The sequence below is a fragment of the Hemitrygon akajei genome, chromosome 5 (genome assembly GCF_048418815.1).
Source record: "Hemitrygon akajei chromosome 5, sHemAka1.3, whole genome shotgun sequence".
NCBI lineage: Eukaryota > Metazoa > Chordata > Chondrichthyes > Myliobatiformes > Dasyatidae > Hemitrygon > Hemitrygon akajei.
In genome coordinates this window covers 41,616,258-41,633,714 of record NC_133128.1, presented here as the reverse complement: position 1 = coordinate 41,633,714, position 17,457 = coordinate 41,616,258, and the positions used below count along the sequence as shown (strand labels likewise).

Here is a 17,457-nt window from a genome sequence, read left to right as displayed (position 1 = left end):
CCCAGCAGGCCAGGCAGCATCTATGGAAAACAGTACACAGTCAATGCTTCAGACTGAGACCCTTCAGCAGTCCTGGTGAAGAGTTTCGGCCCGAAACATTGTCTGTTCAATCGCCTTTCAAGTAAAAGACTGTCCATTCACTCAGATTACAAAGAATTACAAAGGAAGGAGTAGTTTCCTCCCCAATTCATAAGGTAAATCAGAGTTAATTTGGCTACTCTTTTAGCTGGTCCCAAAGACAAACTCTGCCATTTGTTTTTTAGAAGGCAGATTTTCATGACCACTATTAAAATGGATTTAAAATCAAAGGTAAATTAGAACAAACTGGATCACATAATCTGTCTATATTAGTTTGATTAGCAGTAACTTCTCACCTGAAATGCTGAAGCTTGTTACACCGGCACTGGACACAGGCATCTGCATTGCATTTACAGCCCGAGTAGTTGGTGTACTACTTGTCACAAGGTTACTAGTGCTAACCTATTTAAAAGAAAAATATAATCCAAACATTTAACAACATTCAGTCATGTTCATCTGTAGAGACAAAATTAGATGATTATTAATAACTTAGGGATAACTTTAAATATCATTGCTTTGGCAAAGTACATTTAATTTTTTTCTGACAACAGATGTTGACTAAGTTTGAGGACCAACTCTGAATTTCATGAAATTAAGGAAAGCAATACAAATAAACAATTTTTGCCAATGTATGGCTTTCAGTAAGAATTAATGAGAAGATGGTCAAATAATAATTTCACCATACTTCTTATCCCCTCACACCTTAAGATCTGAAAGTACTGACAGTCAAACTGATCGCACAGCAGATCAACTGCAATTGAAACTGACCAATTCTTAATGCAAATCAACAAGATTTAGAATCTTTTCAGTCTTAGGCACATTGTCCAAGAACCATTTGCAGTTACAGATGTTCCACTGGAGGAGAAAGTGGGGGAAAAAAGAATAGTACTGACATACAAGGTCTGTAAACACTAAGTACAATGAATATGACATTGCAGAAGCTTAATTTAGTAGTATTTCATATGAGAGGAAAGGAGAAGCATGAGAAGGAGAAGCTAGTTAACAAGCAGACATAGGAAATTACATGGATTCTTTTTTACTACTGGTAAGTTTGCATTATTCAAATTGTCGATGAACCTGATGCCATTTTGAATTGCTTTCTTTACAGCATCGGAGGCTGAGGGGCAACCTAACAGAAGAACATAATATTATAGGAGGCACAGACAGGGTAGATAGTGTCTTTATCCAGGGTTGAAATTTCAAATTCTAGAGGGCTTCAAGGGAAGATGGGTAAATTTTAATATAGATTTGTGCAGTAAGTTTTCTTAATGCAGAGAAAAGTAGGTCCCTGTAATGCACTGCCAGGGAAAATGATAGAAGCAGATAACTTCTACAGTGCCTTGGAAGCTTTCGTATTTTATTGTTTTACAACATTGAGTCACAGTGGATTTAATTTGGCTTTTTTGACACTGATCAACAGAAAAGACACTTGAAGTGTCAATGTGAAAACAGATCTCTACAAAGTGATCTAAATTAATTACAAATATAAAACATAAAATAACTGACTGTGCGACTATTCACCCTCCCTTAACATGACACACCAAATCATCACTAGTGCAGCCAATTGGTTTTAGAAATCACATAATTAGTTAAATGGAGATCACCGTGTGCAGTCAAGGTGTTTCAATTGACTGAAGTAAAAATCGACCTGTATCTGGAAGGTCCAGCTGCTGGTGAGCCAGTATCCTGGCAAAAACTACACCATGAAGACAAGAGAACACTCCAAGCAACTCCACGAAAGCGTTAGTGAAAAGCACAAGAAAGGAGATGAATACAAGAAAACATCCAAGTCACTGAATATCCTTTGGAGTACAGTTAAATCAATCATCAAGAAATGGAAAGAATATGGCACAGCTATAAATCTGCCTAGAGCAGGCCATTCTCAAAACTGACTGACCGTGCAAGAAGACGTCTAGGCCACCAAGAGACTTATAACAACTGTGAAGGATTTACAAGCTTCAGTGGCTGAAACGAGAGAGACTGTGCAAACAACAACTGTTGCCTGGTGCTTCACCAGTCGCAGCTTTATGGGAGAGTGGCATAGAAAGCCAATCATTTAAAACACATGAAATCTCGCCTAGAGTTTGCCAGAAGGCATGTAGGAGACTCTGAAGTCAGCTGGAAGAAGATTCTATGGTCTGATGAAACCAAAATTGAGTTTTTGGCCATCAGACTAAGCACTAAGTTTGGCATAAACCAATCCCACACATCATCGAAAACATGCCATCCATACCTTGAAGCTTGGTGGTGACTGCATCATGTTGTGGGAATACTTCACTGCAGCAAGCCCTCAAAGGCTTGTGATGGTAGAAGGTAAAATGAATGCAGCAAAATACAGCGAAATCCTGGAGGAAACTTGATGCAGTCTGCAAGAGACATGCGACTTGGGAGAAGATTTGTTTTCCAGCAAGACAATGACCCTAAGCGTAAAGCGAAAGCTACACAGGAATGGCTTAAAAACAAAGTTTTTAAGCTTGAAGTGGCCAAGTCACAGTTCAGACCTCAACCCAATTGAGAATTTGTGGGTGGACTTGACAAGGGCATTTTACTCACGATCTCCACGCAATCTGACAGAGTGTGAACAGTTTTGTAAAGAAGAATGGGAAAAGTTGCATGTCCACATGTGCAAAGCTGATAAGAGACCTATCCACACAGACTCAAGGCTGTAATTGCTGCCAAAGGTGCATCTACTAAATACTGCTTTGAAGGGAGTGAATGCTTATGCAATCAATTATTCTATGTTGTATATTTGTGATTAATTTAGATCACTTTGCAGAGATCTGTTTTCACTTTGACATGAAAGAGTCTTTTTACTCTTGATCAGTGTCAAAAAACAGCCAAATTAAATCCACTGTGATTTAATGTTGTAAAACAATAAAACATGAAAAGTTTCAGGGGGGGGGGGTGAATACTTTTTATGTTCTGCTTATAGTGATTTTTAAGAGGCTAATGATCACAATTTTACAACTTTCAATTATCAACCTTGAAACAGTGAAGCACTCTGCTAGTTTGACTTATCAATCAAAGAATAACTCCTAGGAATGGGGCCTTATAAAAGATTTTTTTCCTAAATTTTAGACTAGAAGTTTCCTGCTCCACTCACAAGACAAACAGAATACATCACTCAGATGCTTGGGGAATGAATAATAAACCAATGGAATCAGGTTTATTAACAATTTCAGAAAGCAAATACAACTTAGTATTTGCTTACAACTTAGTAACTTATGAATTGGTTGAAGAACAGTAGCTATGTCAGATGTATCAAAACGTTAACCTTCTCCATCTCCCAATGTACTTTGTACACCCTATCCTCGTTATATACGTCTTCAGACAATGCAGATTCACAGTTATGCGTCAAACCCATTTCTACCAACTTCTCCTGATATGCATCCAAAACTGTCAGTTTTGTGAGACTGCTGGGATGAGAAGCACCACTTTCCCGCCAATACAAGTCACGAGCGCACACCTCACAGTCTCGCATTGGTTTTGACAGCATGTGGATGTGTGATCTTGCGCTCTTAAACTTTTGTTGTTATTACCTACAGTGCACTGATTTTGTGCTTCAAATATTTAACTAAGCATCCCATGTCAAGTCCTGGGCCATCAGTCAAGCGGCAGAGAACCGCTTTAACACTTAAAAAAAAGTTGGAAATTATAAACAGGGCCACATCAGGTGAAGGTAACGCAGCTCTGGGCCACTACTTCGGCCTGGGTGAGTCCACGATCAGAAACATAAAGAAAAATGCTGAGAAAATAAAAAGTACAGTGATTGATTCATCACAAGTGCCTTCAAAGATTGTTACCAAAGTGCGTAACCCAATTATGACAAAAATGGAGAAAATGTTGAGTTTGCACATTGAGCGTGAAATAAAGAAAAAAACAACACTCAGTTCCAATCATCCTCGTGTGAAAGCTTTGGAAATTTATGGTCGCCTTTGTTCAGAGGCTAGTGAGGAAGTGTCAAGTGATATTATTAGCTTTACTGCAGGTAGGGGATGGTTTTCTAAGTTTGTTAATCGTCACAGGCTTCACAACTTAGCTGTGAGTGCTGAGCGAGCTATGCTGACCACAAAGCTGCTGAACGCTTCCCTTTGCAGTTGCAGGCTATGATAGCTGAGTTAGGCATCACACCAAAGCAGGTGTTTAATGCAGACGAGACTGGGCTTTTTTGGAAGCGTATGCCGAAATGCACTTACATAAGTAAGGATGAAAAGACTGCGGCAGGTTTCAAGGCAGCAAAGGATAGGTTGACTCTACTTATGTGTTCCAATGTTGAGTAAGAATATGCTTCCTGTCCACTGGGCAGCTAACAAGAAAGCATGGGTCACTGGTTTATGCTGAAAAACAAAATGCTGCCAACCAAACAACCCTCACCACTTTCTTCAAACCGGTGTCATCTCCTGCTGCCGACAGTTCTGAGAGTCTTCCTTCACCCCTTGCTGTCCTTGATGATCCTGACAACCCACAACCAACCACCTCATCCATGGAAAGCTGCCCGACACCACTGCACAACCACTCATCTCCCGGAGCCAACACACCTGCCACTGTTGGTGAGTACTGTACACCTTAGTATGTTAACTTTCTATGATTTATTACGTTGAATACTACCTTAAATTGATTAAATATAATACGAATGTTGCCTTGTGGTACTGTTTTTGTGTCATATTTGGTATGAAAATGTGAATAAATTACAGATAAAACATATTTAGGAACCCTCCAGAATGCATCTGAATTTTCTCCATTTAAATAATTATTCACATTATACGTTTCCATACTATGCGTCGACTGCCAGGAACGCATCCACCACATATAACGAGGACAGGGTGTACTCCACATTCTGGTTACTGTTTGGAGGCCATATATAACTCCCATCAAAGACTTTTCACCCTTAGTTTCTTACAAGGATTCTACATCTTCTGATTCCATGTCACTTCTTTCTGAGGACTTGACTTCATTATGTTTTACTAACAAAGCCACCCCACTCCTTCTGCCTGTCCCTTCAATTTACATGTATATAACCATATAACAATTACAGCATGGAAACAGGCCATCTCAGCCCTTCTAGTCCGTGCCGACGCTTACACTCACCTAGGCCCACTGGCCCGCACTCAGCCCATAACCCTCCATTCCTTTCCTGTCCATATACCTATCCAATATATATTAGGCTTTACTTAGAATTTCTGAAATGCATTGCATGAAAATTGGAACAAGGTTCCTTCTAGCCAGACTCTTCATAAAGAGACAAGTCTATTCGACGATGCCTACAAAAGTGCTGGCTGAAGACTTGCATGACCCTAAAAAAGAAAAGGCTATTATTGCTTTCAAGTCTGATGTTCCAGCAATCAGGTAACAAAAACTAAATAGAAACGGGTTATAAAAATCTTTGTACGTCATCTGAAAATTACACAGTTAAATATCCATTCCTCTGAGGAAATGTATATCTGAGAACCGTTTTTATAGTTAGATTTTTTCCATTTAACGTCAGAGTTAATCTTATTTGAAGCAATTTTATCTTCAGCACTCTCTGAAATTGAGCTGCAAATACAGTCAACTTAAGAGCAAAATCTTCTGAAGATACCAGAGCCAATATCTGAAGATGAGCCCACCTTCTCCTTTGGCATTAATGCAATTTTATTAGTTTCATAGTCTACCATGTATGTTTACTCTTCTGAATATGTTTAAAAATAAATCAGAAAGCCTAGTCCTGAAGTTAATTCTTGATTATAAATTTAGGAATGGAATTGGCTTGTTATTGTCACATGTACCAAGGTGTAATGAAAAGCTTGCCTTGCACACAGAACAAAGCATTACACAGTGCATTGAGATAGTACAAGCTAAAGTAACAACTGAATATAGAATAAAGTGCAACAGCTACAGAGAATGTGAAGTGCAGATAGACAATAATGTGCAAGATCAAAATGAGGTACATTCTGAGGTCAAGTGTCCATCCAGTCAAGATGGCGCTAAGTTATAACCTCTATCAAGATTGTGGCTCAGCCTTTTTTTTGGTTTGTAGGGAAGGACACCAATGTGCTTCAACAGAAAATCCTACAAAAGTTAGTGGATATGGACCAGTCCATCACACGTAAGCCCTACCCAGCAATAAGCACATCTACGTGAAGCATTGTCACAGGAAAGCAGCATCCTTCATCAACAATCCCCACCACCCAAGCCATGTTCTCCTCTCGCCACTGCCTCAGGACTCACACCACCAGGTTCAGGAGCAGTTATTACCCCTCAGCCTTCAGGCTCTTGAAGTAAAGCTGATAACTTCACTCAATTTCCTTTGCCCCATTATTGAAATGGTCCCAATTTCAAGGACTCTTCATTTCATGGTCTCAATATTTCTTACTTATTTATTCATTATTAATTTATTTCTTTTTGTATTTGCAGTTTGCTGTCTTTGGTACCCTGGTTGAAAGCCCAAGTTGGTGCAGTATTTCATTGATTTTATTATGGCTATTATTCCACTATGGATTTATTGAGTATGCCCACAAGAAAATGAACCTCAGGGTTGTATATGATGATATATATGTAATTTGATAATAAATTTACTTTGAACTTATGGTTTTCGGGACAGAGAGGGAAGTTAGGGTTCAGATTTGAGCTTAGGAATAAGGATGTGGTGGAGCTGGAGGTCAAGCTGGAGTCTAGGACTCCACTCCGTGCTTGATTGCCAGCAACATGGATGACTGACGAAGGACATCTGGAGTCTAGGCCTCAGCTTAGTGCTCAAAGGCCAAGGCTGAGGACATGGGACAAAGGACATTCAGAGTTTGGGCCTCCACTCTGCACTCGGAGCTGCGCTGGATGTGCGATGAAGGACAACTGTGGATGTCAGGCAGTCAAGAACTGTGGACAAAGACCTGTCAAGTTCGCCACGTCTGTGGGTCCTGGAATCAGATGTTTGTGCAAGCAGGAGACATAATGGCCGGGGACTCCCTAGGTAAGTGAGTCCTGGGGACTGGAGTTCAGTCTTGGGGTCAATAATGAAGACTGAAGCTGAAAGTAATTCAAGAGTCTGGAAGTTGAAGCTTGAAGGCTGACGCCCTGGGTCTATGAATCTGAACTCCACTGGGGAGGTCAGGGGCCCATTGTCTGCAAGTCCTTTGGAGGCTGAAGGCCTGTCGTGGGGTTTGAAGACTGTCTGTATGTGTAAGTGGGTGGGAGGGGGGGAAAGAAGCCTGATTCTCTGTTGTTGTTTTGTTGCTTGTCTGTGTTGTTCTGCCGAACATAATGCACAAGCGATGTTGGGGCTGGAATGTGTGGTGACACTTGTGTGTTATCCTCAGCACATCTTTAGGTTTCATTGGTTGTTAATACAAACACATTCCACTGTACTTTTGGTAAATAAATGAATCTGAATCTGAACTGTAACATTCCAGGGAATTTGTCGATAAACTCAGAGTAGCTGTCCCTGATGGTTTGTTCTTTCAAGCTTTTGTATCTTCTGCTCGATGGGAGAAGGGAGAAGGGAGAAGGAAGAACATCAGTAGTGGTTGGAGGATCTTTGAACAAGCTGAACACTTTGCCAAGGCAGTGAGATGAGACAAGTCTGGTTTCCATGACGTGCTGAGCTGTGTCCGCAAGTTTCTTGTGGTTCTGAGCAGAGCAGCTGCCATTCCAAGCTCTCATGCATCCAGACAGGATGCTTTCTATGATGCATCAATAAAAAATTGGTGAAGATTGACAGGGACCTGTCTCCCGAGGAGGAAGTGTTGCTGAGCTTTCTAGGCTGTGCCATCTACCAGGACAAGGTCAGGTTATTAGTGAAGTTCAGTCCTAGGTACTTGAAGCTGTCAACCCTCTCGACCTCAGCACTGCTGACAAAGACAGGAGCACATGCACCAGCACACTCCCTAATGTCAATAACCAGCTCTTTCATTTTGCTGACACCGTGTTACACCGGAGGTCGATGAACCACTCATCAGGGAGTCAGAGGTGGAGACAGCCAACAATTTTAAAGTTCTCAGCATGATCATTTCAGAGGATCTGTCCTGGGTCCAGCATGAAAGCTCCATTACAAAGAAAGCACGGTAGCACTTCGAAGTTTTCAAGGTTTTGGAATGTCATCTAAAATTCTGACAATCTTCTATACTAGCACGAAGGAAAGTAACTGGTTGATTCTTGCCTGGTATAGAAACACCAATCCTCTTGAATGGAAAAGCCTACCAAAAGTAGTGGATAGAACCCAGTCCATCACAGGTAAAGCCCTCCCCACCATTCAGCACATTCACAGGAAAGCAGCATCCATCATTGAGGATCCTCACAATCCAGGCCATGCTCTCATCTCCCTGACTCCATCTGGAAGGAGGTACAGGAGCCTCAGGTCCCACCCAACGAGGTTCAGGAACAGTTATGAACCCTCAACAATCAGGCTCTTGAAACAGAGGAGATAACTTCACTCACCCCAACAATGAACTGTTCCCAGAAACTATGGACTCACTTTAAAGGACTCTTTATCTCATGCTCTCGGTATTTATTGCTTGCTTATTTATTTATTGTTATTATTTTATTTCTTTTCTTTCTGTATTTGCACAATTTGTTGCCTTTTGCACATCTGTTACAGACATCAGCGGATTCAATTGTTTAATTGCAATTTACAAACACAGAACAACTTGGAAGGTTGCAGAATTCACTACTAACTCCAAAAAAAAAATGCATCGGAAAATATAACAGCAAAAGAACTAAACTATAAACCTTGGAGTCATCAGCTATTTGTGATTACACAAAGCAACTCATGAGATTATTACAACAGCACATCTTCAGAAACTACTGCATAAAATGGTCAAAACTGTCATAAAAACACTGTTGCCCAAACATTATTTTAAACTCACCACAGCGAGTTGCCACAGCAATGACATTTTAGCCACATATGCTAGTTTTAATTGCAAAGGTCCTGAACACAGCAATGAAGACAATACCCTGCCATCATCTTCACCAGACAATTGACAATACCTTCTTGATTTGACAATGACACATTCCCAGAGTGAATATTAACAGTAAATGCTCTTCACGTGTGGATATTTCCTTAAGTATCTATCACAATTCAGCAACTAATGAAATATTCTACATGATCAACTGTCTTTGGTGGCAACCCAGTTGAACAAAACTTTATCCACAATTTAATACATTAATAAATGCTAAATATTCATGAGTAACTCTAATTTCTGTTTACAAATTACTGCCTGCATTTCATACATTGTTTTATTTTCTTATACATATTAAACTAATGGCACTAGCTATTTAAGTGAGATTTACCAATTGTTTGATAAATATGCTACTGCACCAAATACCAATTTTCTGTACATCAAAGGCTTTGCATACATTACTTGAGCCAAGTTGCATAAATGACTTCTGCTAATTAAATTTTATACTAATTGTAAGTGATACACTACAATATATTATTTAGATTATATCTATAAATGTTCTCCTACCATGGAGGTGGGGTTGTTAAAGTTTGTTTTGGTGGTAGTGGTAGTGCCACTGTTACTGCTGGGAGGATTTATCCGTTTCTCCTTCTGGCGTCTGTTACAGAACCAGACTCTGATCACTTCCTTTTCCATCTGCAGCTGATCAGCAATCATCATGATCTCCTCCGAGGTAGGCTTTTGGTTCTGCAAAAATGATTTTTCCACAAATGTGAATGAATGTCTCTTTATCTATATGTAGCACATAATGACAGTGATTTCTTTTTTTACTGAGCAAGAACAACCGTGATTTCTCCAAGCACGTTGCAAACCTTATAAGTATAGTCTTACTTCTAAATCTACTGGCATCAGTTTCCTGTCCGATGCTGTCCTGATCGAAACTAGCAAGATGCTTCACAAATAACGGGTTGATCAACATAATGCTACAATGAGTCAAAAGAAGCCCACAGCACTAAAACTGGAAGCTCCATTAGAATTTGCTAACTGACACTCAAAACATGCATATGGCATTAAAACACTGAAAATTTTATAAGATTGAATTATTAAGATATAAGACAACAGTGAAAATAAATTATAATTAAAAAATAAAGAACTAATACTTTGCCTATATCCTCGTAGCAATTCCCTTCCATAAATTTGCAGGGATACTGCAGATATGTATCCAAGTTTAAGTATTTGGAAACTGCAATAAGTTCGTACTTCATTTTGCTAAACTGGAACACCAGACAGGAAAACTCCTGTGAATTAAAATAGACTAGGGTCCAGTGCATTTTTGAGGTTGTCCCAAATTTCTTAACACCTTGAGAAAAATCCCAGCAGTTTGGTGCAAAATTAGTAGAATTGCCCAGCAATTTAAGGCAATTTAAGTTTTTTTTTAAACAACTATATTAGCTTAAAATTTCTGAAAGATATCTAATGGCATTGATTCACATCTTATCACCTTATATACAGCTGTTACATGTGGCATTCAATGTGGCTTGCTCCTTTGAAATCAGTTTTATTTTCAAATTTGAAATTATTTTGGAATGAAATCAGTAGAAATATGAGAATCGCAGCTGCTTGCAAACGGGTGACACAGAACAAATCTAAATTATATTTTGAACACTGTACAAGACAGGTCATATTTAATGCCAGTCAATGCTCCAAGATTTCTCCATAGATCAACAGCAATCTAATAAATGAAATTATTTAGTTAATACATTCCTCCTTACAAAAATGTATCATAAATACAATTCTATTTCAATTATCCTATTTACCTACAATACACCACATTCTAGCAACAAGAAATTTTCTCAATAAATTATGAAAAATGGGTTAAGGGGTTGAAAGAACTGAACCACCAGACTAGTCTAGAAGTAATATAATTCTTTCAGAAGTAATTCAACTCTACTGCACAAAAAATACTTGGTTAAAAATCTGGACTGGATAAAAATGGTTGGTTCTTTTCAAAAGGGAATCAATTTAAAGATGTTGAAAATTAACACGCACAAATAAAGGCCCAATATTTATCGTCATTATACATCACTAGGATTCAAATTAGCACTTTTAAATCAGGCTTGACAAGAAAATCCAAGTGCAGTCAACCCTGAAGCCTAAGACATTAACTGTGCATAAGTATGAAGAGCAACATACATTGGTGAGGTGAGGGCCTCTGTCAGACACAGAGTTTACCTTGGACATTGTGTCCTGTCTAGATATGCAAGCCTGGGCAATACGATATGGAGAGCAAGCTCCCTCTCTCCACGCATCAGATAAGCTCAAAGGAACGGTAGAGACCGATATAGTTTGATAGCAGCAGCATCGCAGGAGTTGCAAGTCAACATTGAACTCAATGTAGGACCGTTGTAGGGACTCCAGCTCTGGATTCTTCCCCTCGGGGTTTAATTCCAAACCCTTCCCCATGAGTGGGTATAGCCGTAAGGCAGCACAGGTTTGAGATGAAGAATTTTCCTTCTAGGTGAGCTGCCAACAATGGCTAACAAGCCCCAACTGCCTGATTTGGTACACTATAATATAATCTCATTTCCTTTAGCAGATCCAATTGCTCCCATCCCTTGTGGATGCTCAATGTCCACTGACTGGGGAGGGATGGGATTATTAAGTAATTTGAATTCATGATGCAAAATCGGAACTTGGAGCATAATTTCTAATTCTTTAATGTGTTCAGTACATAGACACAATGTTGCTAAAGATATTAAAACAATAGGCACAACTTTGATCCCTAATCTCAAAATCTACATAATTTTCAAGTATAAGTATCTTCAGTCTACTCTGGCCAATACATACCCAAATTCTAAATACCTAACTGAATAAGTAGGATATGCTCCTGCAGGGAGATATTGACTCAAATCAATAAAATTCTTCACATTATTCATTTGATTTTGGAAACTTCAAAGGGAAACACTAGCTTCAATGCTCACCAAATTCTCATTAGAAAAAAAAGATGTTACTAATTAGCACAAACATCTAAATGCTAATAAATAGATTACATTGATTCCAGTCTCATTTACATCCATTAATTTTGTCAGTTTAATATTTCTCTGTTACTAAAGCAACAACAATGATATTTTCTTACATTAAAATGTTATTTGAACAGAACACAGAAAAACAGCTTAGAAAAGTTAAATTCTCACCATAAAACATAGGAGCAGAATTAGACCATTTGGCCCAATGAGTCTGTTCCACCATTAAATCATGGCTGATGCTTTCTTTTCCTCAGCCCCACTCCCCCGCCTTCTCCCCATAACCTTTGATGCCATGTCCAATCAGGAACCTATCAATCTCTGCCTTAAATACATCCAACAACATGGCTTCCACAGCTGCCTCTGATAATAAATTCCACAATTTCACCAGCCCGACTAAAGAAATTTCCCTGTTTTAAATGGACGTTCCTCTTTCCTGAGGCTGTGCCCTCTTGTCCTCGACCCCCCCCTCCCCACCATGGGAAACATCCTTTCCACATCTACCTTGTCTAGGCCTTTCAACATTCGAAGGGTTTCAATGAGATCTCCCTTCATCCTTCTAAATTCCAGCAAGTACAGACCCAAAGCTATCAGACGTTCCTCATACAATAACCCTTTCATTCCCAATTCATCCTTGTGAACCTCCTCTGAATCCGTTACAATGCCAGCACATCTTTTTAGATAAGAAGCCCAGAACTGTTCACAATATTCAAGGTGAGACCTCGCTGGTGCCTAATAAAGCCTCAGCACCACAACCCTACTTTTGTATGCTAGACCTCTTGAAATGAATGCTAACATTGCATCTGCCTTCCTCACCACTGACTCAACCTGCAAGTTAACATTTCGATTGTTCCGGACAAGGACTCCCAGGCCTCTTTGCATCTCAGATTTTTAAATTTTCTCCCCATTTGTCAAATAGTCTGCTCATTTACTTCTTGTACCAAAGTGCATGACCATGCATTTTCAAAAATTGTATTCCATTTGCCACTTTCTTGCCCATTCTCTTAATCTGTCTAAGTCCTTCTGCAGCCTACCCAATTCCTCATCACTACCTGTCCCTGCACCAATCTTTGTATCATTGGAAACTTGGCAACAAAGCCATCTATTCCATTAACTAAATTACTGATACACAGCGTAAAATGAAGCAGTCCCAATACTGACCCCTGTGAAACACCACTAGTCACTGGCAGCCAGCTAGAAAAGGTTCCTTTTATTCCCACGTACTGCCTCCTACCAGTCAGCCAATGCTTTAACCATGCCAGTAACTTTTCTGTAATACCATGAGCTCTTAACTTGGTAAGCAATCTCATGTGTGGCACCTTCTGAAAGTCCAAATATACAACATCCACTGCATCCCCTTTATCTATCCTACATGCAATCTCCTCCAAAAATTTCAACAGGTTTGTCAGGCAAGATTTTCCATGCTGACTTTGTCCTATCTTGTCCAGTATCACCAAGTACTCCATAACCTCATCCTTAACAATTGACTCTAACATCTTCAGAACCACTGAGGTCAGGCTAACTGGTCTATAACTTTCTTTCTGCTGTCTTCCTCTTTTCTTAAAGAGTGGAGCCATATTAGCAATTTTCCAGTCCTCTGGCACCATGCCACAGTCCAATGATTTTTGAAGGATCTTTACTAATGCCGCCACAATCTCTACCACTAACTCTTTCAGAACCCTAGGGTGCAATTCATCTGGTCCAGGTGACTTATGTACCCTTGGGTCTTTCAGCTTTTTGAGCACCTTCTCCCTTGAAATAGTGACTACACTCACTTTTCTTTCCTCGTACCGTTCAACATCTGGTACACTGCTATTTTCTTCCACAGCAAAGACTAATGCAAAATACTCATTTAGTTCATCTGACATCTCCTTATCCCCTGTTGTTATTTCTTCAGCCTCATTTTCTAGCAGTCCTATATTCACTCTCATCTCTCTTTCATTTCCTTTTTTACACACTCGAAGCTTTTACTATCCGCTTTGATATTGTTTGCTAGCTTGCTTTCATATTTCTTCTTTTCCCTCCGAATGACTCTTTTAGTTGCTCTCTGTAGAGTTTTAAAAGCTTCCCTATCTGTCTTACCACTAATTTTTGTATTGTTGCATGCCCTCTCTTTTGCTTTGACAATATCTTTGACTTCCCTTGTCAAGTATGGTTGTACTATTTTGCCACTTGACTATTTCTTTGACTTTGGAACATATCTATCCAGCACCTTCCCCATTTCTCCCAGAAACTCACACCACTGCTGCTCTACTATCACCCCTGCCATCAGCTACTTCCAATTTACTTTGGGCAATTCCTGTCTCATACCACTATAATGCATTTGACTCCACTGAAATACTGCTACATCAGACTTTACCTTCTGCCTATCAAATTTCAAAGTGAACTGAACCACATTGTGATCACTGTCTCCTGAGGGTTCTTTTACCTTAAACTCCCTAATCACCTCTGGTTCATTACATAACATTCAATCCAGTATAGCTGATCCCCCAGACGGCTCAATGACAAACTGCTCTAAAAGCTCATAGGCATTCAAACTCACTCTCTAGAGATCCATTACCAATCTGATTTTCCGAATTGACCTGCATGTTGAAATCCTCCATGTCTATCATAATATTGCCCTTTTGATGTGCCTTTTCTATTTCTTGTTGTAATCTGTGGTCCACATCCCAGCTACTGTTGGGAGGCCTGTATATAACTGCCATCAGGGTCCTTTAACCCTTGCAGTTTCTTAACTCAATCTACAAGGATTAAACATCTTTTGATCCTATGTCACATCTTTCTTCAAATTTGATGTCATTCTTTAGCAGCAGAGCCACACCACCCCCTCTGCCTACCTTTCTATCCCTCCAAAACAACGTATTTCTTCTGCGTAGATTTTAACAAAACAACCTAACACTTGTAGGGTAACGTAATTGGGAGAAAAGTACATAATTCACAACCAACAACAATGAATTGTGGTTTCACTTTAAGAGGCTGGTCTGTCGCAATGACATTTTTATCTAAAGAGCTTTAGTACATTTCTGTGTTTAGGTTTTGGAGTTCATTAAACATAAAACATCTCACTTTGTTTTATTTGCGAAAACCTATACACCAATTGCAATGGTAACTAGCAATCTGTCGCAGGCAGTAATGGCCTGGGACTGAGCTGACTCAGTGCAGTGAACCCAACTTGATTTGAGATTGCACAAAGCTCTCTGACACACAGTAGTAGCAAACACTTCAACTTTGCTGTTTACATCGAGCACAAACCAACTGCAGACAAGGGAATATAATATGGCCACTTAATTGTGTCCTCCCACCTTCTCCCTCCAGATGAAATGGAACCAAGCATTATACCTACAATGGTGAGGCATAGGAGTGAAGAACACAATATGTTGAGTGCCTAACGTGTTATTATCTGTCAGAGAAGATGACATCAAGCAACAAATCAAGGGCCAAGCCTTGGATGTTGGTTTCTAACCCTGGCAGTCATCCAGATCTCCCCACTGCCATCAAACTCTTAACATGTTCAATGACTCCTTACTTGGTGTCAAATTCCTCCATATTACCTCTCTCTCCAACCTCTCTGAAGCTGATATTCCTCATATGTGCTAAGCCTAGCTGTAATTCCAAGTAGTGGCTGATAGGTTATGCTCCTGGCCTGACATTTTTAGCAGATGCCCACTTGTGCCCTCCCTCTACCTGCAGTGGTATAGATAGTGTCATAATTCAAACTCCTGTAGTTTGAATTCCATGGAAAATGACTAAAGATCAGGATGCTTCTAGAGATCTGCTCCTTATTTTTTGACCATACATTGTTCCACAGATATTAGCCCTTAATGGCATCTCATTCAAATATAAACTATTTTCAGGTGATAACTTAACAGTGAACAGAGTCAAGCTTTTAATTCAGTTGGCACTAGTGAAGCAAAGGAAATTGGGACACGGAAGGTATGTTGGTAACAGTAACAAAATCATGCTGCGGTTATATATAAAGCTTTAGTCAGACTGTACTTGGAGTATTTTGTACCTTTTTTGCTGCCACATTATAGGAAGTATGTAGAGACTGTGGTTTGAGTGCAGAAGTGATTTACCAAGATGTTGCCTGGTTTAGAGGGTATGAGCTATAAAGACCATTTTCTCTAGTGTTGAAGGCTAAGGGGTGACCTGACAAACACATTTAAAATTATGGGAGGGATCAATATACAGTCAGAGTCTCCTCTCCAGAGTAGAAATGTCAAACATCAGAGAACACACTTTGGGTTGGGGGGGGGGGGGGGGGGGGGGAAATGTAAAGGAATATGAGAGGCAAGTGTTTCCACCCCCTCCACACACAGATAGTGATAGACCTCTTGAATAGGTTACCAGGGGCAGTAGTGGAAGCAGCAAGGAAGTGTTTTCTTTTTCCTTTGGGGGGGTGGGAGTGATACAAGGGACTTTTAGGTAGACATATGAAAATAAATGGAATGGAGAGATAGAGATGATACACAGTACTTAATACAAATTGGCATAAGATCAGCACAAGATGAGAACAACAGTATTTTACTGTTTTATATAAGAGTCTGGAGTTGGAAGAATACAAAGTAATAGAACTGGAGAATTATAAAATTGGTGGTGGTTAAAAAAAAGGGAGGGCCAGTCCAAAGGAGGGAATTCAACAAGTAGATGAGAATCTGACATAATATCATAAGTTACAAAAGCAAAGCTCTCTTTTTAAAAAACAGTACCATACTTTTCAAAAAGGTAAAACATTTAAAATATAATATTCTATTACCATTTAATATTACAAGCTACAATTAATTGCATTTTAAAATTACTGAACAATTTATATTATTTATTCATCATTGGAATTTCCTGATTTTTTTTCTTTTATTCGTTCAAAATTAACGTCACCTCTTAGTAAAAACTAGACAGACCAAAGAAAATTAATAAATTAAATTAATTTTTCTCATGAGCAGGAAAGAAGTGTACATCAGTTCTTTCATACATGAATGGGGCCTTAAAAATGAAGGGTATTCACAGCATAGTTAAAATTAAGTACTTAATTGATCTCAGATAATGCTTAGATGCAGTCAATTTTGTGGTTTGGTATCTCATTGGCGTACAAAGATAAAGCAATTGTCTATTTTCCATATAAGTATTTATAAAATCAATGGGGAGTATCTTCATAAATAAGGCATCACCTTATTATTAAACAAAGGTCAACAGCAAAAACAGTTAATGCTATCAAATTAAGAAAATAAATTCAACTTGGTAAGTAGGCGTATTTTGACAAGCAGCTGTGGTCAGCAAGTTAACAGCCCCAAATTTTGAAATATTTTCTTTATCGCTGAGAATCTCATTTCTGGTGACTGACCTCCAGGAAACTCTTTTCTAAGGCCACTCGAACATTGGTCTCTATGCTGGTGCGTTTCTTTCTCCTGCGGCTCAGCCCTTCGATTCCCAGACCTGGAGAAGCCAGGGAACTGGGGTTTGACAGTGTAGAGTCCACTGACAAATTTTCT

At 39.3% G+C, this 17,457-nt stretch overlaps 1 protein-coding gene across 7 annotated transcripts in view; it reads right to left on the bottom strand.

The window, feature by feature from the left end:
* LOC140727681 (POU domain, class 2, transcription factor 1-like) overlaps window positions 1-17,457 on the bottom strand; it is a 168,792-nt gene that overhangs the window by 29,611 nt on the left and 121,724 nt on the right. For all 7 annotated transcript variants that reach the window (XM_073045332.1, XM_073045333.1, XM_073045331.1 and 4 more), the window contains 3 exons: window positions 17,310-17,455; window positions 9,516-9,695; window positions 375-480 (listed from right to left, as the gene is read on the bottom strand). In XM_073045332.1, the coding sequence (XP_072901433.1) occupies window positions 375-480; window positions 9,516-9,695; window positions 17,310-17,455 (432 nt within the window). The remainder of the gene's footprint in view (window positions 1-374; window positions 481-9,515; window positions 9,696-17,309; window positions 17,456-17,457) is intronic.